This window comes from Salvelinus alpinus, chromosome 19 (assembly GCF_045679555.1).
Source record: "Salvelinus alpinus chromosome 19, SLU_Salpinus.1, whole genome shotgun sequence".
Classification (NCBI taxonomy): Eukaryota; Metazoa; Chordata; class Actinopteri; order Salmoniformes; family Salmonidae; genus Salvelinus; species Salvelinus alpinus.
In genome coordinates this window covers 25453522-25478431 of record NC_092104.1, presented here as the reverse complement: position 1 = coordinate 25478431, position 24910 = coordinate 25453522, and the positions used below count along the sequence as shown (strand labels likewise).

The 24910-nt window shown below is 43.7% G+C and overlaps 1 protein-coding gene across 23 annotated transcripts in view; it reads left to right on the top strand.

The window, feature by feature from the left end:
* LOC139545899 (splicing regulator ARVCF-like) overlaps positions 1-24910 on the top strand; it is a 348966-nt gene that overhangs the window by 310843 nt on the left and 13213 nt on the right. For all 23 annotated transcript variants that reach the window (XM_071354089.1, XM_071354099.1, XM_071354088.1 and 20 more), the window contains one exon: positions 23462-23589. In XM_071354089.1, the coding sequence (XP_071210190.1) occupies positions 23462-23589 (128 nt within the window). The remainder of the gene's footprint in view (positions 1-23461; positions 23590-24910) is intronic.

The following is a 24910-nucleotide window of genomic DNA, read 5'->3' as shown; positions in this document are numbered from 1 at the left end:
CTGCCGATTTTGCAGGTTTTCCTACTTACAAAACATGTAGAGGTCTGTAATTTTTATCATAGGTACACTTCAACTGTGAGAGACGGAATCTAAAACAAAAATCCAGAAAATCACATTGTATGATTTTTAAATAATTAATTTGCATTTTATTGCATGACATAAGTATTTGATCACCTACCAACCAGTAAGAATTCCGGCTCTCACAAACCTGTTAGTTTTTCTTTAAGAAGCCCTCCTGTTCTCCACTCATTACCTGTATTAACTGCACCTGTTTGAACTCGTTACCTGTATAAAAGACACCTGTCCACACACTCAATCAAACAGATTCCAACCTCTCCACAATGGCCAAGACCAGAGAGCTGTGTAAGGACATCAGGGATAAAATTGTAGACCTGCACAAGGCTGGGATGGGCTGCAGGACAATAGGCAAGCAGCTTGGTGAGAAGGAAACAACTGTTGGCGCAATTATTAGAAAATGGAAGAAGTTCAAGATGACGGTCAATCACCCTCGGTCTGGGGCTCCATGCAAGATTTCACCTCGTGGGGCATCAATGATCATGAGGAAGGTGAGGGATCAGCCCAGAACTACACGGCAGGACCTGGTCAATGACCTGAAGAGAGCTGGGACCACAGTCTCAAAGAAAACCATTAGTAACACACTACGCCGTCATGGATTAAAATCCTGCAGCGCACGCAAGGTCCCCCTGCTTAAGCCAGTGCATGTCCAGGCCCGTCTGAAGTTTGCCAATGACCATCTGGATGATCCAGAGGAGGAATGGGAGAAGGTCATGTGGTCTGATGAGACAAAAATATAGCTTTTTGGTCTAACTCCACTCGCCGTGTTTGGAGGAAGAAGAAGTATGAGTACAACCCCAAGAGCACCATCCCAACCGTGAAGCATGGAGGTGGAAACATCATTCTTTGGGGATGCTTTTCTGCAAAGGGGACAGGACGACTGCACCGTATTGAGGGGAGGATGGATGGGGCCATGTATCGCGAGATCTTGGCCAACAACCTCCTTCCCTCAGTAAGAGCATTGAAGATGGGTCGTGGCTGGGTCTTCCAGCATGACAACGACACGAAGCACACAGCCATGGCAACTAAGGAGTGGCTCCGTAAGAAGCATCTCAAGGTCCTGGAGTGGCCTAGCCAGTCTCCAGACCTGAACCCAATAGAAAATCTTTGGAGGGAGCTGAAAGTCCGTATTGCCCAGCGACAGCCCCGAAACCTGAAGGATCTGGAGAAGATCTGTAGGGAGGAGTGGGCCAAAATCCCTGCTGCAGTGTGTGCAAACCTAGTCAAGAACTACAGGAAACGTATGATCTCTGTAATTGCAAACAAAGGTTTCTGTACCAAATATTAAGTTCTGCTTTTCTGATGTATCAAATACTTATGTCATGCAATAAAATGCAAATTAATTACTTAAAAATCATACAATGTGATTTTCTGGATTTTTGTTTTAGATTCCGTCTCTCATAGTTGAAGTGTACCTATGATAAAAATTACAGACCTCTACATGCTTTGTAAGTAGGAAAACCTGCAAAATCGGCAGTGTATCAAATACTTGTTCTCCCCACTGTAGTAACCCTAGGTGTAAAATAGTAAATAATGGCTACATCTCAGAAAGTTTTAAACTATCTAGAAGAGTAAAACAACGTCGTCCATTATCGGCATATCTGTTTATTATTGCCATCAAAATGTTAGCTGTTAAAATTGATCAAACAATAATATTAAGGGATTAGAAATCCGTGGCTTAAAAACTGTGTCATTGTACGCTGATGATTCATGTTTTCTTTTAAAACCACAATTAGAATCTCTCCACGGCCTCAAAGAGGGTCTAGATTCTTAATAGAGGATCTAGATGCTATCCTCTCTGGATTAAAAAAAGTATCACAAAAAATGCTAATTTTACATTACCGTGTAGTTTACCAATTAAATGGTCTGACGGAGATGTGGACATACTCGGTATACAAATCTCAAAAGAAAGAAATTATCTCACTCCAATTATTTTTTTTAGAAAGTTAGCAAAAATAGATAAGATCTTGCTACAATGGAAAGGAAAATACCTGTCTATTTGTGGAAAAATAACCCTGATTAACTCTTTAGTCATACCACAGTTTACCTATTTGCTCATGGTTATGCCTACACCTAGTGACCTGCTTTTTAAATTATGAACAAAAAATATTCAATTTGATTTAGAATGGCAAGCCAGACAAAACTTAAAGGGCCTATTTATATAACGAATATGAATTCGGAGGGAAGAAATTATTAAATATTAAAGCATTAGACCTCTCACTAAAGGCATCAGTCATACAAAAGTTATACTTAAAACCAAACTGGTTTTCTAGTAAATTGGTAGGAATGTTTCATCCAATGTTCAAGAATGGCCTTTTTCCATTTATTCAGGTTACACCTGCTCACTTTTGGTTGTTTGAAAAGGAAATAATCTCCAAAATACCCAGTCTCAAATCTCTGGAAGACTGTAACAGGTTTCCCTCAAGAATTTCCCTGTATTTAGCGCCATCCATCATTCCTTCAATTCTGACCAGTTTCCCAGTCCCTGCCGATGAAAAACGGTGTTCTTGGGGATGGTGTTCTTGGGGTAATGAGAGGTGTTTGGGTTTGCGCCAGACATAGTATTTTCCTTGATGGTCAAAAAGCTCAATTTTAGTCTCATCTGACCAGAGTACCTTCTTCCATATGTTTGGGGAGTCTCCCACATGCCTTTTGGGCTAGCACCAAACATGTTTGCTTATTTTGTTCTTTCAGCAATGGCTTTTTACTGGCCAGTCTTCCGTAAAACCCAACTCTGTGGAGTGTACGGCTTAAAGTGGTCCTATGGACAGATATTCCAATCTCCGCTGTGGAGCTTTGCAGCTCCTTCAGGGTTATCTTTGGTCTCTTTGTTGCCTCTCTGATTAATGCCCTCCTTGCCTGTTCTGTGAGTTTTGGTGGGTGGCCCTCTCTTGGCAGTTTTGTTGTGGTGCCATATTCTTAAAAAAAAATTATAATGGATTTAATGGTGCTCCGTGGGATGTTAAAAGTTTCGGATATTTTTTTATAACCCAACCTGTTTGGAGAGATCCTTGGTCTTCATGGTGCCCCTTGCTTAGTGGTGTTGCAGACTCTGGGGCCTTTCAGAACAAGTGTATATATACTGAGATCATGTGACAGATCATGTGACAATTAGATTGCACACAGGTGGACTTTATTTAACTAATTATGTGACTTCTGAAGGTAATTGGTTGCACCAGATCTTATTTAGGGGCTTCATAGCGAAGGGGGTGAATACATATGCACGCACCACTTTTCCGTTTGTAATTTTTTTCATTGGTGGGTGGGAGGGGAGTTTTTCTGGCCACTGAGCCCAGGTTAATGAGGCCACATTGTTAACAAAAAAGGCAGCCAAAAAGTTAATGAATCCATACAGCCGAATAATAGTTCATAATAGATCAATATTCCACATTTTTGTCATAATAGTAGAAACAAGTTTGGTTCATAATAATGGACTATTCCACCCTGACAGAGTTCCCGTGAATTGTTTTACGCAATATGATTGAAAAAGTGACTTTCATTGAAATGAAGCTGCAGCAGTGAGGTGCTTTCAGAGCGGGACAGAGAAATTAAAAAGAAGGAAAGAAAATAGGTAATTGTTCTGTTAAAATTCTAAGTTATTGCATTTATTTAGTAAAAAGACAGTAACTGCTGATAATACTGCTATTGTTGTCAAGGCAGAGGACAGGACATGTATGTGTACAACGCCCCTGTATGATACACTGCATTCGGAAAGTATTCAGACCCCTTGACTTTTTCCATGTTTTCTGACCCTTTTCTCAGTACTTATTTTAAGCACCTTTTGCAGCGATTACAACCTCGAGGCTTCTTGGGTATGATGCATGGCACACCTGTATTTGGGGAGTTTCTCCCATTCTTCTCTGCAGATCTTCTCAAGCTCTGTCATGTTGGATAGGGAGCGTCGCTGCACAGCTATTTTCAGGTCTCTCCAGAGATGTTTGATGGGTTCAAGTCCGGGCTCTGGCTGGGCCACTCAAGGACATTCAGAGACTTGTCCTGAAGCCACTCCTGCTTTGTCTTGGCTGTGTCTGAGGTCTTAAGCACTCTGGAGCAGATTTTCATCAAGGTTTTCTCTGGACTTTGCTCCGTTCATTTTTCCCTTGACCCTGACTAGTCTCCCATTCCCTGCCACTGAAAAACATCCCCACTGTATGATGCTGCCACCACCATGCTTCACCGTAGGGATGCTGCCAGGTTTCCAACAGACGTGACGTTTGACATTCAGACCAAAGACTTCAATCTTGGTTTCATCAGACCAGAGAATGTTGTTTCTCATGGTCTGAGAGTCTTGAGGTGCCTTTTGGCAAACTCCAAGCTGTCATGTGCCTTGTACTGAGGAGTGGCGTCCATCTGGCCACTCTACCATAAAGGCCTGATTGGTGGAGTGCTGCAGAGATGGTTGTTCTTCTGGAAGGATCTCCCATCTCCACAGAGGAACTCTGGAGCTCTGTCAGAGTGACCATCGGGTTCTTGGTCACTTCCCTGACCAAGGCCCTTTTCCCTCGATTGCTCAGTTTGGCCGGGCGGCCAGCTCTTGGAAGAGAATTGGTGGTTCCAAAATGGAAAAGGTCAAGGGGTCTGAATACTTTCCGAATGCATTGTACATGGGCTACATATAGTAAGATAGAGGGGAGCTGTTTCGCTCGCTCGGATGCTTTCTCCGGTGAGATAGTTTCTGCAACTTGCGAATTGAATTAAAGTTGGCAGGTGCACAGTGCACTGTTCAGATGCTGGAATTTTTTGGGATGACCGTGCAAAAGTAACCTACTTTTTAAAGTGATTTGTTTGACAGTCAGACTGGCCTCTGCCTGGGGCCTCCAAATCACTAAGTCCGCCCATGTGCAAGAGCGAGAGGGGAAGCCGTAGCATTTCATGGTATGACTCCATAATGCTTTAACGGCTTGATTTACAAGTGCAGCATTTCATTTAAAGGGTTTTAAAATGTCAACAACAACAAGAGTGTTACTATTGTGACTTGCTTCTTTGTTTTTTCTCCCTATAGTGTCCCGGTTGAGTAATCTACAGTTGTCTAATGAAATTTGACTGTTAGTATAGATGCAAAGCGTAGACTGTGGATCGGAACTGAATGGAGAATCAGGCTTTAGAGTCATTGTTTGTCTCTCATCTTTACTCATCACAGGTACATTTATCACATTAGCATCCAGAACCCAAAGTCTGGGAAAGGTTCTGAAGGAGCAGATGCAAAGTTGGGTAACTGAATGACGGTTTGTGCTGTTTGTTCTGTCATTCTGTTAGCATCATTCTGTTACCAAATTTAGCATCTGCACTGTTCTTCAAGTTAGTGTTTTTGTAAGAATGTCTGTGGAAATTACTAAAAGTAGTTGTATGGTTTGTTTAACTTTGCAATCATTGGTTTTTCTTTGACATACAGTTTAGAGGGAGTAATCTTAGTCTCACCATCATTCTGTTCCCGTGGAATTGCCCTCTGTGGATTCAATGTCAGAGAAGAAGTGTTATTTTCACCCTGACACAGAAACTTTCCTGAACTCCCTAATCCCTAACAGAAAGTAAACACCTTCTATGTTCCCTTTTTTTACTCCCCAAACTCATCCGTTTTATTTTGTGTAATAAATAGAGATGTGAGTCAGAGCGACATTATTCCAAAACGGGAGGGAAAGTTAGGGCGTATCGACAGCTGCACCAAGTGAAAGTAGAAACTCAGTAAATAAGGGCCAGTGCCAAACACCTCCTGTGACCTCACACATGCGCACACACACACCTCAAACTCACAGCAACCGTCAGATAAAACATGTATGTCTGACTTCGCCTAGCTGCCAGGAAACACTAGGAGCTGTCATTCACTGTCATTAGATGGGCCTGCAATGTGAATGTACATTCATGCCACGTAGAATAGAATAACAACATACACTTCCTGACTGTGTACACATAAATAACCCTATAGCCTTCCATAACATCATGCCTAGTGAGATCACTAGCCCAGTCTCTATTCTGGAATGGAATTGTATGCATGGAATGTGATGAGTGACTGTTTTGGCTTTGAGTAACCATTCCAGTCACCATATTCAGTCACAAAGTAGGCTATAGAATTCTCCATGGACATAAATAATCCAATGGAGAAATAAATCCTCTGAACTCAGAAACAATGCAGCACTTAATGCGAAGTGTGTGTGTTTGTGTGTTTGCGTTGTGTGTGTTTCTGTGTGTAGGGGAGCTTAAAGGCCAGCTTTCGAGCCTCTCACCATGCTCTCTTAACTTAAGTGTGCCATTACTGGCAGCTCCCCGGCTATGAGGGGATGAGATTATAAATAAGTTATTCTCTCCGAGGCCAGCTGTTGGGATGCCACCCATCGTGATCCTTGGTCATAACGGAGCGTGGCGCTGCCAGCCTGTCAACCGTTGCATGCCAATCACACTCTGCTGGGCTCTGAATCTCATCTCCTACCGCCGCCTCTGAAACAAAAACATCACGAAATGGGCCTACAACCGACATGGCGTAATCATTTAAATTGTCAACGCCTCGGCTCTCAGCGGACGCCACTGCTCTTGTGAATTCCCCCGCAAGCCATATCATTCAAACAGTTGATGATGAACAGAAATAATGAACATGAAAGGAAAGAATGAAACCAAAAAAAGGGAAGAAAGCCATGTTATTTAAGACCGACAACGTGGGTCAATGCGAATGCACTGAGGGTTCAGATAACCCTAAGTTCTGGGAGGTCCCATGTTGAAATGCTGTTGCTTTGGCTTTGTTAAAATTAACTTGGTGTGCAGTAGCTAGCTAGTGTTTGTCAGGTGTGTGTGTGTGTGTGTGCCTGCCTGCCTGTGTGAGTGTGTGTGTGTGCATATACTGTGTGTGTGTGTGTGTGCATATACTGTGTGTGTGTGTGTGTGTGTGTGTGTGTGTGTGTGTGTGTGTGTGTGTGTGTGTGTGTGTGTGTGTGTGTGTGTGTGTGTGTGTGTGTCGGTGTGTCGGTGTGTGTGTGTCGGTGTGCAGGGTGGGCACTGTGGAAGTATGTTAAACCTGATGGCAGATAGCCATCTTTGATTGCACTAGTCTTCCTGTGGTCTGCAATCCTCATGACCACTTCCTCTCTTCCTACGAGATCCGTAATGAAATGTTTCTAATTTTCTACCAGAGCCGCCTTGTCTCTCTCTAAACAGTGTTTTCAGCTCTGCAGGATTGAGCTGGAGAAAGGAATGGGTGGCGGAATCCAATCCACAATAGCCCACAATATCTTCACGACTCTCTGGATAATTTAATGTCCCCGCCTTCCCTCTAAACCAGAATGGCTGGAGCGATAATTACAGAGGAGAATTAGAAGCAGGAGGGAAGAATGCAAGGAGATTTATCCAACCAATGGGAGCCTTTGTTTGGCCCCTTTTGAGCCAAAACGGGATGTTTCTGCAAGAGATGCTTTAATCTTATTACAACCAGAGTAATGGCAGAGACACGACATAGCTGTCAGAGCCACTATGGAGGTTTGCACACCAAAGCCCCCCTAGGAATTCAATGTGTTATGTTTTAGTAAAAAAAGTATTACAATTAAATTTGAGTCCTAAAAAGTTGTAAACGGTAGCCATGTTGTAAACAGGAGGGAAGTGTCACAAGGCCATGCAAAGTTTACACTTTGGCTGTTGGCCAACTAAATACACTCCCTGGGTTTATGCTGAAAGGGTGAAGTCATGTTTGAACTTCTGCTCAACTAAGTACATTCCCAGGGTTTACGTTGAAAAGGTCAAGTCCTGTTTGAACTGGAATTCCATCTATTCATACAAGGTGACAAACCATAGGCCATTACCATAGTGTGTGATATTCACTAGAACAGTCTTCTATAATCTACAGGAAATATATTTTTTCTATACTCTCTCACTAATGTGTTTAGACAATCAGGGATTGAGATGCAGTCAACCTCCATCCCCATGTCCCCTTTACTGTTTCTCTTTTCATTCTACTCTCAGAGAGCGAGTGCAAAACACACACACATACACACACACACACACACACACACACACACACACACACACACACACACACACACACACACACACACACACACACACACACACACACACACACACACACACACACACACACACACACACACAAACACACCCCTGTGGTGCGGAGGACAAGGTGTTGTGCCCTTGACCATGAAGGTGGTATTATGTGTCCATTATTGTGTGCTGTTCATCATGCCGCTCCACAGACACAGAAGATTGCTTGTCCAAATGGAGCCCATAGCTTCACAAGGCTGAGGCTGATGGAATATTGTGTGTTTGTGTGTGTGTGCGTGGCTACTATGTTCGCATACGTGTGCAGAGAAAGACTGGGATCTTTCTCTGCACAAATATTCATCATGACATGGTGTGAAGCCTGAAACAGACACAGGCGGGGGAAATCCCTCCATCATCAAATATAGTCACTGTCCTCATCACACACCGATCCTTATCTCTGCCAGCTCCAATCTTATCGCCAAGCCTGCATCTGTCCTTGTCCTACCTACAGAATCCGTGTCAGCCTTTTTCTCCAATCCCGAGTCAGAGCCTCAGTGCAAGCCCCAGTCACACGTCCACATTTGTCCACCTCTGCCTTTCATCACGGCCCAGGCACTGACCAAGACAGAATCACACATTTTGGTCGTTATCAAGATTTCTTCTCCCCCAAACATGATACATTTGTTTGTCAGCTTAGCCTCCTAGCTCTCATCTGTCTTTGATACCATTAGCAAGACAGGTGTCCAGTCTCTTAATAGGCTTTGATCTAAAATACACTGGCTCACTTTACAGTCGAGCAGTTGCAATTTCTCTTCTTTGTCTACCTCTGCGCTCTCCCTCTCTCTCTCTTTTTCATTGTGTCATCCTCTTCCTTTCTTGAATCCCAATGTATAAAGAAGCCTCCTGTTTCTCAAATCCTTGTCAGATGCAGTCGCCACGTGTTCGGAATGCCAATTCTCTCGTCCTATTTAACCAAAAGTCTGCATTGCTGACCAGCTGTCTAGTAAGTTTGTATTCATGCGTAGCAGCTTCATAACATCTTTACTTCCTGCTCTGCCTTCCAGGCTTTGTGAAGCGACACAAGACAGCTAATATCAAGTATTTTATCTCAGTTCTCTGTGGATGCCTTTCCCTCCCTGTCTTTCTCTTGGTATTGGGTGTTCTGCTGGCGTTTCTAACATTTGTGTCTATCTGAGTACGTGATGAGCCTTGGCAAACAGTCGGCACCAGCCATCCAGCCCTCAAGGTGATGCTGCAGAACACCAACCCTCTCGTCTCAGAAACATAACACTGTCTGGGAGACAGGCGGGCTGTTATTAAAAACAACACAAGATACTATCCTTCTCAAAAACCTGGACATTAATTCTAAATCTGCAGTGCCGTTTCTATCTGAAGTGTATCACTTACTGAGGAATTATTGCAGGCATTATTCGAGGACTTTGAAAGGACACGTTTGACACCCCTCTCTTTCGTTTCCGTTTTAGCTTGTCAATCTCTCAGCTTTCACAAAATAAATAGACAGCTTTCCCATCATCCAGATGTCAGTGTGATACTGTTGCTGTGGCTTCTAAGGAACAGATTTGTTAGTAGTGGAGGACATGGTTGCCGTGGCAACCTCAGACCCATGCTATTTCTGTTCCAGTGGATACTCTACTCTTCTCTGTATCCACTGCCCATTGTTCCCTCTAAGCTGCGGGCTTGAAGCTCCACCGGGACTGCCACACAGAAGAAATATCAGGGTGCGCAGAGAAGCACGAGATTGAACTTCACTCAGCTTTCTAGAGTTTTCCCCGTTAGTTAACACTATCAACTTTTACTGTGGCAATTGTGATCAAATCAATGTAATATTAGCCACTTTCAATGCAACATACCAAAACAAAACAAACTATGCAAGACTTAGTATGCAAAACTAACTATGCAAGAGATTTTGTTGTAGACAGAACACATTGGAATACGATTCTATTGCATTGACAGGCACGACTCAGGCCCGTACTCTACACAGACAGGTGCGCCATAACCAATCAGAGCTGTAGTAGGCCAACATGCAAATAGACCATTGCCATATATGGATCTGTGCCAATCACTTTGAACTGGACTGTTTTTACAGCATGAGCGGTTCTGAGTAGATTTTCTTGAGATCAAAGGAAGATCTACATGTAGCGATATGTGCACATTTGTACATTTGTTCATATCTTTGCTAGTTATTAGCCCAGTTATAGCTAATTTGTAGTTCGCAATGGGGGAGTGATTTGCTTCCTACAAGAGCACAAAACATTTTATTTTTTAATTAAAGGGGCAATGTTGTATTTTGAGACATGCTTGAATAAGATAAATAGCCAATAGGCAGAGGGTAGCATAATTTGTCTGATTCTCTGTAATAATGGTATGGGAATAACAATGCATTTTATTTTTTAAAGTGGTTTCTTGCATCAAACAACATAACATTTTCAGCCACCTCCTAGTCTGAAGGACAAGTGGATAAACGGGATAATGTCAAGCTCTGCAAGTTTTTTTCAAAAGTCTCATGGAATGTATGCCTACATTAAACACCACACATTGACTGCTACTGTAGGCTGAACGATAGAACAGTTATTTCCATGTTAAAATGCAGTGGCCACTCCTTAGCCAGTACTTTTGCCCCATCTCGTTCAACAAAAATATTTTGTATGATCTCTTATGCACGATTTTAGGCCCAGATTTTGGAACTTTGTCTTTCCTGGATATAGCCACTATATTGTGCATCCAATGGGTAGGGATACAGCTTTAGAACAAAGTTATACAGTATTAGTAAAAATGTGATCGATACATGTGGATGATCTTGTTCCTGTAGTGTTTGTAAACATCCTGGTAGGTTGATTAATAATCTGAACCAGATTACAGGCACTGGTTACAGTGAGAAGCGTCCTCTTGAGCGAACAGCTTGATGAAAACCAGTCAATATCCAGGTCCCCAAGAAAGTAGACCTCTCTGTTTACATCACATACACTATCAAGCATTTCATACATATTACTTTGATAATGACTGTTAGAACTTGCTGGCCTATAGCAACACCCCAGAAGAAAATACTTTAGATGTGCCAAGTGAACCTACAACCACAACACTTCAGTAACACTTGACATAAGATATTCTCAGTAGCTATATACAGTAGCGAGGCTATAAAAGTAGCGAGGCTACATACAGACACCGGTTAGTCAGGCTGATTGAGGCAGTATGTACATGTAGATATGGTTAAAGTGACTATGCATATATGATGAACAGAGAGTAGCAGTAGCGTAAAAGAGGGGTTGGCGGGTGGTGGGTGGCGGGTGGCGGGACACAATGCAGATAGCCCGGTTAGCCAATGTGCGGGAGCACTGGTTGGTCGGCCCAATTGAGGTAGTATGTACATGAATGTATAGTTAAAGTGACTATGCATATATGATAAACAGAGAGTAGCAGCAGCGTAAAAAGAGGGGTTGGGGGGGGTTGAATTTTATCTGATGTTATTATTTTCATGAGCCTTATTTCTAAGGCTATATATATTAATTTGGGCTATTTTCAGCCCTTTCCTGGGTAGCTTATCAAAGATGACATCATATGGAAAAGAGAAAACAAAGCAAGAGAAAAAATATATATTCAGAAGTTCATTAATCAATTTCTGTGTTTGTGTGCTGTGTATCAAAAGTAAAAGTATAATTCATTTCAATTCCTTATATTAAGCAAACCAGACAGCACCATTTTCTTCATTTACGGATAGCCAGGGGCACACTGCAACACTTAGACATAACTTACAAATGAAGCATGTGTGTTTAGTGAGTCCACCAGATCAGAGGGAGTAGGGATGACCATGGATGTTCTCTGTTTAGTGAGTCCACCAGATCAGAGGGAGTAGGGATGACCATGGATGTTCTCTGTTTAGTGAGTCCACCAGATCAGAGGGAGTAGGGATGACCATGGATGTTCTCTGTTTAGTGAGTCCACCAGATCAGAGGGAGTAGGGATGACCATGGATGTTCTCTGTTTAGTGAGTCCACCAGATCAGAGGGAGTAGGGATGACCATGGATGTTCTCTGTTTAGTGAGTCCACCAGATCAGAGGGAGTAGGGATGACCATGGATGTTCTCTGTTTAGTGAGTCCACCAGATCAGAGGGAGTAGGGATGACCATGGATGTTCTCTTGATAAGTGCTTGAATTGGACCATTTTCCGTTCAAAATGTAACCAGGACTTTTGGTGTCAGGGAAAATGTATGAAGTAATTGATACATTATTTTCTTCAGGAATGTAGGGAAGTAAAAGTAGTCCAATATATAAATATTAGTAAAGTACAGATACCCCCCAAAAACTACTTAAGTAGTACTTTAAAGTACTTTACACCACTGTTAAAATGTTATGTATGGGATGCATTTTCTTCATTGTTTTTGATGGTAGGCCACTCTGGTAGGCCTACATTATGATCAAATAGCCACAGTAGCCTACTTGACCACTGTTAAAACTATAACTTAAAGTGGGTATAGCCTCATTGTTCACAGTAAAAGCGAGCCGGAAGAATCTTCACAACGTTCAAGTTTGCGCTCAACAGACCAGAAATTTGCTCAGTGATTAACTTTTTTTGAGGGAACATTGCCTCCGCCCTCCACCACACGCCTCTTACTCCCTCTGCCTCTCCTACACATCTCCCATCCCTCCTGCGCTTTGTTATCCTCCTCCTTTTCACTCTCTCCTACACACCTCCCATCCCTCCTCTTTCTCCTATACATCTCCCTCCCTCGCTTCATCCATCTCTATCTTCCATATCCTCTTCCATTTCTCACTTTCCCGTTTTCTGTCTGCGACTACATTTTGTTAGCAGCTCAGCTTACCCCCCCCAGCCCCATGAGTCCCCCACTCCCCTCCCTCCCCCCCAACCCAATCTCCAGGATTTGAGCTCTGAGCTCCCCTGTGGCAAACCTCTATAGGAGCACACAGAGCCAGTCAGTCAGCCAGCCAACCATTCAGTCAACCAGCCAACCAGTCACCCAGACAGCCAACCAACTAACCAACCAACCAACCAGCCAGTCAGTCCGCCAGCCAGCCAACCAGCCAGCCAGCCAGCTAGTCCACCAGCCAACCAGCAAGGTCACCAGCCAGCCAGGTCACCAGCCAGCCAGTCAAAAAAACTGTGGTATGGTCTGCATTCTGGGGCCCTTACAGGGAGAAGGATAAAGACAGAGGGAGGAAATGAAGTGCTGAGCCTCCGACCACATGGGCATTGGTATCTGAGCCTTATCTGCAGCCTCCATAACAACATCCAGTCCCCTGCAGGTCCAGATATGCATCTAAATGTGTGTCTGGCCAGGCCGGGCCGCATGCTGACGTATGTAGAGCGGCTAGCGGCTTTCTCTCTCAAACCTCCCCTGAGGTCACACATATCAGTCTAATGGCCAGTGTCTGTCTCTCTCTGAGCCCTGGATAGGATGTAGGAACTCTAAGCTAACTGGCCACTGTGAGGATTGGCTGAAGGTAGGCTCAGAGAAACAGATGAACCCGTCCCTATGACGGGTGGTCAGTCGGAGTTCCTCCTGGAGAGAGATGTTGATATTATGTCAGGTCAAAGGCCATAGCTGGAAATTATTGTCTTGCGTGACCAAGGTTTCATATAAACAGACATCCTCCTCAACCTATGGCCCAGAAACTATCAGGAACTATTAGATTTAGGAACATTGGAAACAAAGCTAGAGCACATTGCATTCTAACTGTTGATCCAGAAATCAATCCAACTGTTGTCGCTGGAAGGCACATCCTCTGGTTAACCACAGACACCAACCTTTATAACTTGTTGTTGGGTAGCGGTGAAAAACTACTGAGTTATTGTTTCTGTTCAGCTGGAGGATGGTGAAAACAGAAACATGTCCTGTGGATTTGGTAAAGGAAAGGTTTGAAGTGTGTGACAAGCAAACAATGTGGTCCGTTGAGGTGGCCGGCGTCGAGGCATCGATGGGAGACTGGTGACAGACAGTCTCTCTGCTAACGGTAGCTCCGGTCTGGAGGACTTGGAAGACGTCTAATCCTGGGGTGCCACAGCAGGACCTAGTTAGCCCTTTTGCACAGGAGAAAGGATGTCTGGTGTCTTCTCCTAAAATGGCAGCACCAGAGTTGTGATCCAGGATACACATTGAGCCAAGCCAGCCAAACTCTTTCAAGTATCTGTCAGCCTTTTGACAGTGTCTTCCCATTGATACCCTACCAACACCCAGTGGTGGAATGGCAATGATGGAGAGAGACAGAGGGATGAGAGGAAGTAGGTACCGGTAGTTTGTTTATGCACCTCTACCCACCACCTCTTCCCTCCCTTTCTGCTCTCTGGGGTATCTGTATGCCCTTAGAGCAGGGTGACAAACTCATTTTGTTTATGCACCTCTACCCACCACCTCTTCCCTCCCTTTCTGCTCTCTGGGGTATCTTTATGCCCTTAGAGCAGGGGTGACAAACTAATTTTGTTTATGCACCTCTACCCACCACCTCTTCCCTCCCTTTCTGCTCTCTGGGGTATCTTTATGCCCTTAGAGCAGGGTGACAAACTAATTTTGTTTATGCACCTCTACCCACCACCTTTTCCCTCCCTTTCTGCTCTCTGGGGTATCTTTATGCCCTTAGAGCAGGGTGACAAACTCATTTTGTTTATGCACCTCTACCCACCACCTCTTCCCTCCCTTTCTGCTCTCTGGGGTATCTGTATGCCCTTAGAGCAGGGTGACAAACTCATTTTGTTTATGCACCTCTACCCACCACCTTTTCCCTCCCTTTCTGCTCTCTGGGGTATCTTTATGCCCTTAGAGCAGGGGTGACAAACTCATTTTGTTTATGCACCTCTACCCACCACCTCTTCCCTCCCTTTCTGCTCTCTGGGGTATCTGTATGCCCTTAGAGCAGGGTGACAAACTCATTTTGTTTATGCACCTCTACCCACCACCTCTTCCCTCCCTTTCTGCTCTCTGGGGTATCTGTATGCCCTTAGAGCAGGGTGACAAACTAATTTTGTTTATGCACCTCTACCCACCACCTCTTCCCTCCCTTTCTGCTCTCTGGGGTATCTGTATGCCCTTAGAGCAGGGGTGACAAACTCATTTTGTTTATGCACCTCTACCCACCACCTCTTCCCTCCCTTTCTGCTCTCTGGGGTATCTTTATGCCCTTAGAGCAGGGTGACAAACTCATTTTGTTTATGCACCTCTACCCACCACCTCTTCCCTCCCTTTCTGCTCTCTGGGGTATCTTTATGCCCTTAGAGCAGGGGTGACAAACTAATTTTGTTTATGCACCTCTACCCACCACCTCTTCCCTCCCTTTCTGCTCTCTGGGGTATCTTTATGCCCTTAGAGCAGGGTGACAAACTCATTTTGTTTATGCACCTCTACCCACCACCTCTTCCCTCCCTTTCTGCTCTCTGGGGTATCTGTATGCCCTTAGAGCAGGGGTGACAAACTCATTTTGTTTATGCACCTCTACCCACCACCTCTTCCCTCCCTTTCTGCTCTCTGGGGTATCTGTATGCCCTTAGAGCAGGGGTGACCCAGGGGCCGTATTCATTCTTCAACGAGGTCCGGGATGCCACACTGAAAATTGGTTATATTTCCTCACCGTCAAAATGATTAGTGAGCTGGACACAGTCAAGAAACTGTGGAAATGTAGGTCCATTATTATTTCAACACAGTTTTGATTTTTTATTTGTCATTTTAAAGTATATTGAGTTCACTCACCCCCCCCCATATGTTTTGTTGAGGAAATAAAAACTCAAAATATCTTATTTTTTTATTACTCAAACCACCTGCGGGCCGGATTGGTATGTTGCGTGCCTTAGAGGATGAGTACTGTAGTTAGCTGTCCATAAAATCGGCTGACCGCCAGTTACCTTCTTGACCCTTTAATGTCACCTTCCAACAAAATGCCACCAACTGTTGTTGTTTGGATATGCCAATGTTTGGTGCCCTTGGTTTGCCAAGCCAATACCCAAAGAGACGCCAATACACAGAGAGAAAGAGAGAGGATAAGCATTATTCAAAGGCTTGACTTTTGCTCCCTGCCTGTCTAGTGAGATGGCTGTTGTTGAAAGTGGCCTTAGCGGCCTGGCTGTGCTTTGTTTAAATTGGTACCAAGGCCAGGGAAAATAAAAATAGAGATGGAGAGAAGGAGAGAGAGAAAGATGTGGAAAGAGCGATGGAAAGAGAGAGCGGTTAAAGAACTGACTCGTTTGAACCGACTGAACTGAAAACAGGCATTTATCCAACTTTCCTGGCATTCAATTTTGTTGTTGTTGTTTTCAATTACACGTCCTGATATTTTCTGACGGGTTTGCGGGTCACCTGGGGTCAGCTATTGTCTTTCAAAGCAGCCCTAACAATGTGATGTGATAGCTGCTCTCTCCGTGGCTTCCCCTGTGAAAGCGTTCATTATCTATGACACAGACAGCAATATGAAAACCTTAACCATACTTTCAGAGCCACATTAGTCTCATGGGGTTAAACGTGTGCATATGTTTCAGAGCTGGAATGGGAATCCAATGACTTCTGATTTCCCCTGTTCAAACAGTATTATTTATTTAGCTAGTGTTTCATAGGCAGAGAATGTGACCCTCTGCTCCCTCTCTCCCATTCTCTTAACGACACTGGAAAACTCCTCTTTGACCTGCTGTAAAAACGTATCCACTTTATGAAGTGATATAGCAAGCTGTTATTGATTGAAGTGTGTTTTCATGGAGACTACAGATGTTCCTCACTCGATCTGATGGGGTTTTAAGTGGTACTCCTATGGATATGAAGGGAGTAGAGTATACACTGAGTGTACAAAACATTAGGAACACCCTTCTAATATTGAGTTGCAACCCCTTTTGCCCTCAGAACAGCATCAATTTGTCGCGGCATGGACTCTACAAGGTGTCGAAAGTATTCCACAGGGATGCTGTGCCATGTTGACTCCAACGCTTCCCACAGTTGTGTCAATGGTGTCTTTTGGGTGGTGGACCATTCTTGATACACACAGAAAACTGTTGAGTGTGAAAATCCAGCAGCGTTGCAGTTATTGACACACTCAAACCAGTGTGCCTGGTACCTACTACCATACCCTGTTCAAAGGCACTTACATCTTTTGTCTTGCTCATTCACCCTCAATGGCACACATACACAATCCATGTCTCAATTGTCTCAAGGCTTTAAAGACCTTCTTTAACCTGTCTTCTACCCTTCATCTACACTGATTGAAGTGGATTTAACAAGTGACATCAACAAGGGATCACTTGGTCAGTATATGGTCAGTCTATGTCATGGAAAGAGCAGGTGTCCTTAATATTTTGTACATTCATTGTATGTGATAGAAGCGGGAGGCTTTGGGAGAGGCTCACCGAGGATTAGGGTTACAATACGCTCCCCACTTAGTTTTGATTGATGAACAATGATTTTTTGACAGAAGAGGGCTAATGTGAGGTGTGTTTGTGTCTGTCTGTGTGTGTGTGTGTGTGTGTGTGTGTGTGTGTCTGTGTGTGTGTGTCTGTGTGTGTCTGTGTGTGTGTCAGTTAATCTATTATCATTTTGCTCTTGTCAAGCCGCAACCCCTTCACTTTAATTACAGCCAATAGTGAAGCCACTTGAACCCTAATACTCTAATGGTGAACTGATGAGCCACTCAGGGCCATATGCATCACTCACCTCAACTTTACTTTGTTGTAACCTACTTTGCCTCACACTGAATGCAGCATAAGCTTTCTCTCCTCTCTTCTCTACTCTGTAAGCCTCTAATTGAGCCGCCAGCGTTTAAGAGTTTGTCGCCTCTGCGTTTTTGCTTTGAAAAATAACCTGGCGCTCCGCCCCTATCAGCTCAATTAGAAGTGAGGTCGGGCCTAAGCGTGTGCCTCAGCTCGCTGGTTTTGATGTCCCGCTCTCTCAGCATGTGACTGCAGGGGAGGGAGGCCACAGCAACACACCACTCATCTGACTGATGTCTGCTGGAGAAACATGTAGGCATGGGATTGTACAGGGAATGTACTTTCTAGCCTTGCACCCAGGGGAGTGGATAATGCTAGTTGTGTCATGTGTGTTGGGTGTAGATGGGAGGGTTGTGTGTTGTGTGTTGGGTGTAGATAGGAGGGGTATGTGTGTGTGTGTGTTGAGTGTAGATAGAAGGGGTGTGTGTGTGTGTTGGGTGTTGGGTGTAGATAGGAGGGGTCTGTGTGTGTGTGTGTGTATGTGTGTGTTGGGTGTAGATAGAAGGGGTGTGTGTGTGTGTTGGGTGTTGGGTGTAGATAGGAGGGGTCTGTGTGTGTGTGTGTGTATGTGTGTGTTGGGTGTAGATAGGAGGGGTGTGTGTTGGGTGTTGGGTGTAGATAGGAGAGGTGTGTGTGTGTGTGTGTGTTGGGTGTTGGGTGTAGATAGGAGGGGTGTGTGTGTGTGTGTGTGTATGCTGGGTGTAGATAGGAGGGGTCTGTGTGTGTGTGTGTATGTGTGTGTTGGGTGTAGATAGGAGGGGTGTGTGTTGGGTGTTGGGTGTAGATAGGAGAGGTGTGTGTGTGTTTTGGGTGTTGGGTGTAGATAGGAGGGGTGTGTGTGTATGTTGAGTGTAGATAGGAGGGGTGTGTGTGTGTGTTGGGTGTTGGGTGTAGATAGGAGGGGTGTGTGTGTATGTTGGGTGTAGATAGGAGGGGTGTGTGTGTGTTGGGTGTAGATAGGAGGGGTGTGTGTGCGTTCACGTTTGTCAACATTTTCTGCAGACTAAATATAGAAGTATATAATATATGCAGGACATGCCAGGCCTTAAAAAAGAGAGATAGGGAGTACATGCAGGCGTACGTGCTGCATGTGGTACAATGTGTGTGTGTAGCTCTAAGCACCAGCACCAGAGGGACATAGAGGTCACGCCACAGCGACAGTTAATTATTCAACATTCATTATAATTCCCTGCTAACAACCTGCCTGGCAGGCAGCTAGCAGGCGACGCTTGCCTGACGACTTAAACTGAATTCTTCCGCTGCTCTGTGTTTGCTGCATACTTCAATCTGAGACTGCCATCGTTTGTGGTGACATCAAAATGATGGTTGTCGTACAAAACAAAGTCATCACCGATTGGATCATCTCAACCAATCAGAGTATCAAAGCCAATGACAAATTTTCAAAATGATGCTATACACACGCGTGTTCTGGCTTTGGCCCAACGTCTAGAATGGATTACCATTATAGAAATCCTCGGGGAGGTACTCAGATCCAGACTCATTGTGCTGTGCTGTGGCATAGCGTTTAGCAGGAGCAAGGAGTTTGGGTAGCCAGGCAAAGGCAACGCTAACTAATGACTGGAAGTGGTCATACTATGATTGTACAGCACCACCCTATAGCCTACTAGCTAGTCTGACATGAAGGTGATCCATGAAGATGCACTGCAAGCCATAGAAAAAAGCCTCATAAAGATATTAGCATCTCTATGGTGCTAAACCAACCCCTATGATGTGCACTGCCGTTTGACTGCAAACCATAGAAATGAACCTTACAGAGATAATATGTCTACTGTGGACATGGGCTCAGCGCTCTGGAACAGATCTTCATTCACTGGACATGCGGAGATCTTAGAGAGAGCTCTAGGAATTAGTTTAAAGGCCACATGAATGTCCCTCCTTTTTCATTTGCCTCTGAGGGGACAGTACTTGGCCACTTTATCTGAGCCCTTGGCTCCGAAATGGAAACTTCATAACTCTCGGACTGGAAGAGACGAGTCCAAGAGCGAGGAATTACAAGAGAGTGGGGAACGGGGAAATGTAGGATTGCAGATTTACAGGTTCTCGCTTATTAAAACGCTGTCCTGGATTTAAAAGTGAACTTGGCACTGGGAGTTTCTGCCTCTGCTGTGAAGCCTCTGAGTCTGATAAATGGCCTTGACTTTGCTGAGTCTGCACTGACTGACTGAATATGCCTGAAATAAGCCAAGTTGTATGGGGAGACGTATTGCTTCAGCACTGCGCTGTCTGTGTCTGTTCTACTGTTCTGCTCCCGAGCTGTGGTATTCTGTTTAAGCCCCAGACAAAGGCAATTCAGTTGTTTTGAATCACACATTAGCTGACCTCTCTTTGATTACTCACACACTGTGACCTCACTCCCTCTGACTCACAGAGCTCCTTAGGAAACCTGAATCCCTAACACAAACAAGCATCTTTCTTTATGACTGGCAACCTCCTCTCCATGCACCACAATTGGTTTACATGGTTGTGGAGGGAAATGGAAGGATTAGGACAGGAGCATGGACAGGAAACAGCTCTGTGGAGTGTCTGGATCTGGCAACCCCAGGATGAAGGGACCAAAGCCAGCCATTCCCACATCCATAATTTACTCTTTCTCCAAAATGATGGGTGTGAGCCCCAGATTTAGATGTGAAAATGGTTATTCGAGGTGAAAATGGTTATTCAAGGTTTGTGCATTTCCTGAAGACAGTTAGAGGTCTGCTCACGCCCAGAGCTGGATGTAGTCTAGCCTAGATCTGGCAGAAATAGACAGCTCTGCTCCCTCTCGTCTCCTCCTCTCCAGGGCTTCAGAGTCGTTTGTCTCACTCTAGACTTTCTTCTTTTCTTCTCTCCCTCATTAAGACGATGGTAAAAGACCCTTCCAGATATCCAAGTCTGTTTCTTGGCCTCATCCATTGAAGCGAGCAGTACTTTTTTACCTCTTTGTATGACTAAGACTTTCACTGTTATCTTCATTTCCAACAAAGAATGTATGGAATGCCTCTCCCACCACAGTGTATCAATCATTAACATTTAATATATGGGGTTTGAAATATACCTCTGGAAATGAATGCCTCGGATAACATGGAATGAACCAATGGTTATTTTCTTTCATTTAAGCTCAGTGGAAGTGAATAATTGAGGTGTGTGTATGTGTGCGCACGTACAGTGTGTTCTGACTGATACTATTATTCAGAGACCAGTGAAGAAAAGGCAGTCTGTTCTGAACCATCACTTTAGACTTGCAGACTTTAAAGTGCAGAAGGTTTTTGAGAATATATGAATACAGATGCATTGTGATGATGATGAAGTACTTGGTTTTGAGTCCATAGAGCCAAGCCAAGTTGTCTTCCATAGCGAAGGGCTGTTAGTGTGGATGTACTCCAGTTTGAGAAGTGCTCCTCCCCTGGGATGTCAAACAGCCTGAGCTGACCTTGGTAGTGGAAAGGAGAGTGGGGTTCGATACTTTCTCTGCCTCTCACTGCCCAGCCCGATCCAGCTGATAGCTGATAATGTAATTACACAGTTTACCACAGCTCAAGCCAACCATTGACTGACTGCTACAATGTGTTAAATGGACAGAGAGAAACTTTGCTTTCAGATACTTGATCTTGTTGTATATGTAAAATCAATATCTACTTACATCATGATTCATTCACCAGACTAATATATATGAATCTAGTGTGAGTGATGTATTGTTGTGAGATCGGATCTGAAACTTGGTCTGTGGCAACAGATTATTTATTTGGGTGTAATTTAGTCTAAATGATAAAAAGACCAGGTTATGTGTTGCAGAATTCACATAATTACAACCAATGACATATGCTCTCTACAGTTTTCTACAGTTTAAGTCTTCTTAAACTGTGTAAACACAGTCCTAAACTATAATCTGAGGTCAAAGGGACCCGACCTTGCCTCAACAACATAGGAGGGGACTCACTCCCTCTACCTTCAGTAGAAGCAGTGCACCGTTTTATGACTGAGGTCATTGATCACATTAGCAGAGATTTGTACTTTGATAAAAGCTACATAGTGGCCATTAGGCTATTGGCTCTGTTACTGTAGAAGACCATTTCTTCTGTGGGTGGCTGATGGCTGTTTCATCTGTGACTGAGCTTTTAATACTTTTTGGCCACACTTATACCATACTAACTATCAGTGGAATTAGTAAATACTGTGTTGTACCAGCAGTACTAACACTGTTTAAAAAAATAACTGTCACGTTCGTTGTATACATAATGAGCGGACCAAGGCACAGCGTGAGTAGAGTTCCACATATTTATTAAAGTGAACCTTCAAAAAACAACAAAGAATAAATGAACGTGAAGTTCGTAGCGCACATAGCACTAAACCAAAACGAAACAATATGCCACAAACGCAGGTGGGAAAAGGACCAGACTAAGTATGATCCCCAATTAGAGGCAACGATCATCAGCTGCCTCCAATTGGGAACCATACTCACACCAACATAGAAATTCAAGACTAGAACACCCCCTAGTCAAGCTCTGACCTATTACACCATAGAGAACCCCAAGGGCTCTCTATGGTCAGGGCGTGACATTAACAAAAAAAAATGATGTAACTTTTATTTAACTAGGCAAGTCAGTTAAGAAGAAATTATTATTTACAATTATGGCCTACCCCGGCCAAACCCGGACAATGTTGTGCACCGCCCTATGGGACTCCCAATCACAGCCAGATGTGATACAGCCTGGAATCAAACCAGGGACTGTAGTGATGCCTCTTGCACTGAGATGCAGTGCCTTATACCACTGCGCCACTTGGGAGCCATTGGTTATTCCATTGTAGTTATGGAATAATGACTGTGTCATTTAATGGGTTGTCACATGGTTTCTACCCAGCGATAACAATAACTTGGGTAGACTATGCACAGTTGTTTGTTTTGTTTATCAAGTACTGTTAATGAGATTTACCAGAGTGTGAAAGGGAGAATAATAATTGACAGACACCTAATAGTCTTGCCTGCCATAATTATGCGGGAAGATAGCCGACTTCTATTAGTCTTATTATGTGAGCAGTTTCACAGACTGATTCCCTGTCTATGTATCTGAGCTACATGTCTCTTTCTTTTAATTGTGTTCAATAATCTGTCTCTCTGTTGGCTCTCTGTCTCCCTCTGTATCTATCCTAAAAGTGTCCCTGTATCTAACTTCTGCCTCTCCCTCTCTCTCCGTATCTAACTTATATGTCTCTCTGTCTCTCTCTGTCTACGTATTTAACTTTCATGTCTCCGTATCTAACTTCTCTGTCTCCGTATCTAACTTCTCTGTCTCCGTATCTAACTTCCATGTCTGTCTGTCTGTCTGTCTGTCTGTCTGTCTGTCTGTCTGTCTGTCTGTCTGTCTGTCTGTCTGTCTGTCTGTCTGTCTGTCTGTCTGTCTGTCTGTCTGTCTGTCTCTCTCTCTCTCTCTCTCTCTCTCTCTCTCTCTCTCTCTCTCTCTCTCTCTCTCTCTCTCTCTCTCTCTCTCTCTCTCTCTCTCTCTCTCTCTCTCTCTCTCTCTCTCTCTCTCTCTCTCTCTCTCTCTCTCTCTCTCTCTCTCTCTCTCTCTCTATCTCTTTCTCTCTATCTCTCTCTCTCTCTCTCTCTCTATCTGTCTCTCTCTCTCTCTCTATCTGTCTCTGTATCTAATTTCCACATCTCTCTCTCTCTCTAACTCTCTCTCTCTCTGTCTTTGTAGGTTTTGAGCTGCTGTACCAACCGGAAGTGGTGAGGCTGTACCTGTCTCTGCTAACTGAGAGCCAGAACTACAACACTCTGGAGGCTGCCGCAGGGGCCCTGCAGAACCTCAGCGCCGGACAGTGGACCGTGAGTCTCACACACATAAACACACACACACTGTGATTATGGGGTATAAGGTCTCTGAACCTCAATACGCTGGACAAGTAATTTATCCAAAATGGAGCTCTGCACTGTCAGTACAAAAACACTTCCATTTGGTTACAGTAGTGAGTAATCAGAGTGTGATGTTTTTTCCAGCATTTACACAGTCATTACCATCACTAGTGTAAAGTACAGAGGCCTATCATGTTATTCCCTTCAGGAATATAATGCTCTTAGTCAGTACTGGCCTATGTTAGGCCTAGAGAGCTTTGTCATTTTAGCTCTATCATGATACATTTTTTAACACCTATGTGCCATGCTGTAAACATATCCGTTGTCACGGCATTAATCATCACCAGGCTCCAGCACCATGCTCACACCTTCCTGTTCCTCTCAGCTCAGCTCGTTCACAGATCTCTCCATCCACAGCGGTGGCAAAACACAACACAACAGACAGGATGTTAGATTGATTTGAAAACATCCAACATGTATCTCTTGCTGTTAAAATTTGAAACGCTTACACATAACCTGTGGTAACATGTATAATATATGTAGCCTACAGTACATGTATACCATGTATAAACCATGTCACCATTTTAATTTTTACTGTTTTCTATCACTGTTCTGCACTGGTGATTTTTAATAATTAGGTACAGTGCCTTCAGAAAGTATTCATACCACATTGACTTTTTACACATTTTGTTGTGTTATAGCCTGAATTTAAAATAGATTAAATATAGATGTCACTGGCCTACACACAATACCCGATAATGTCAAAGTGGAATTATGTTTTTGCAAATTTTACTAATAAATAAAAATTAAAAGGTGAAATGTCTTGAGTTAATAAGTATTCAACCCTTTTGTTATGGTAAGCCTAAATAAGTTCAGTAGTAAAAATTACCTTAACATGTCACATAATAAGTTGCATGGACTCTGTGTGCAATAATAGTGTTTAACATGATTTCTGAATGACTACCTCATCTCTGTACCCACACATACAATTATCTGTAAGGTCCCTCAGTCGAGCAGTGAATTCCAAACACATATTCAACCACAAAGACCACAGAGGTTTTCCAATGCCTTGCAAAGAAGGGCACCAATTGGTAGATGGGTTACTACAAAGATACAGGTGTCCTTCCTAACTCAGTTACCGGAGAGGAAGGAAACTGTTCAGGGAATTCACTATGAGGCCAATGGTGACTTTAAAACAGTTAGAGTTTAATGGCTGTGATAAGAGAAAACTGAGGATGGATCAAAAACATTGTAGTTACTCCACAAAACATTAAATGACAGAGTGAAAAGAAAA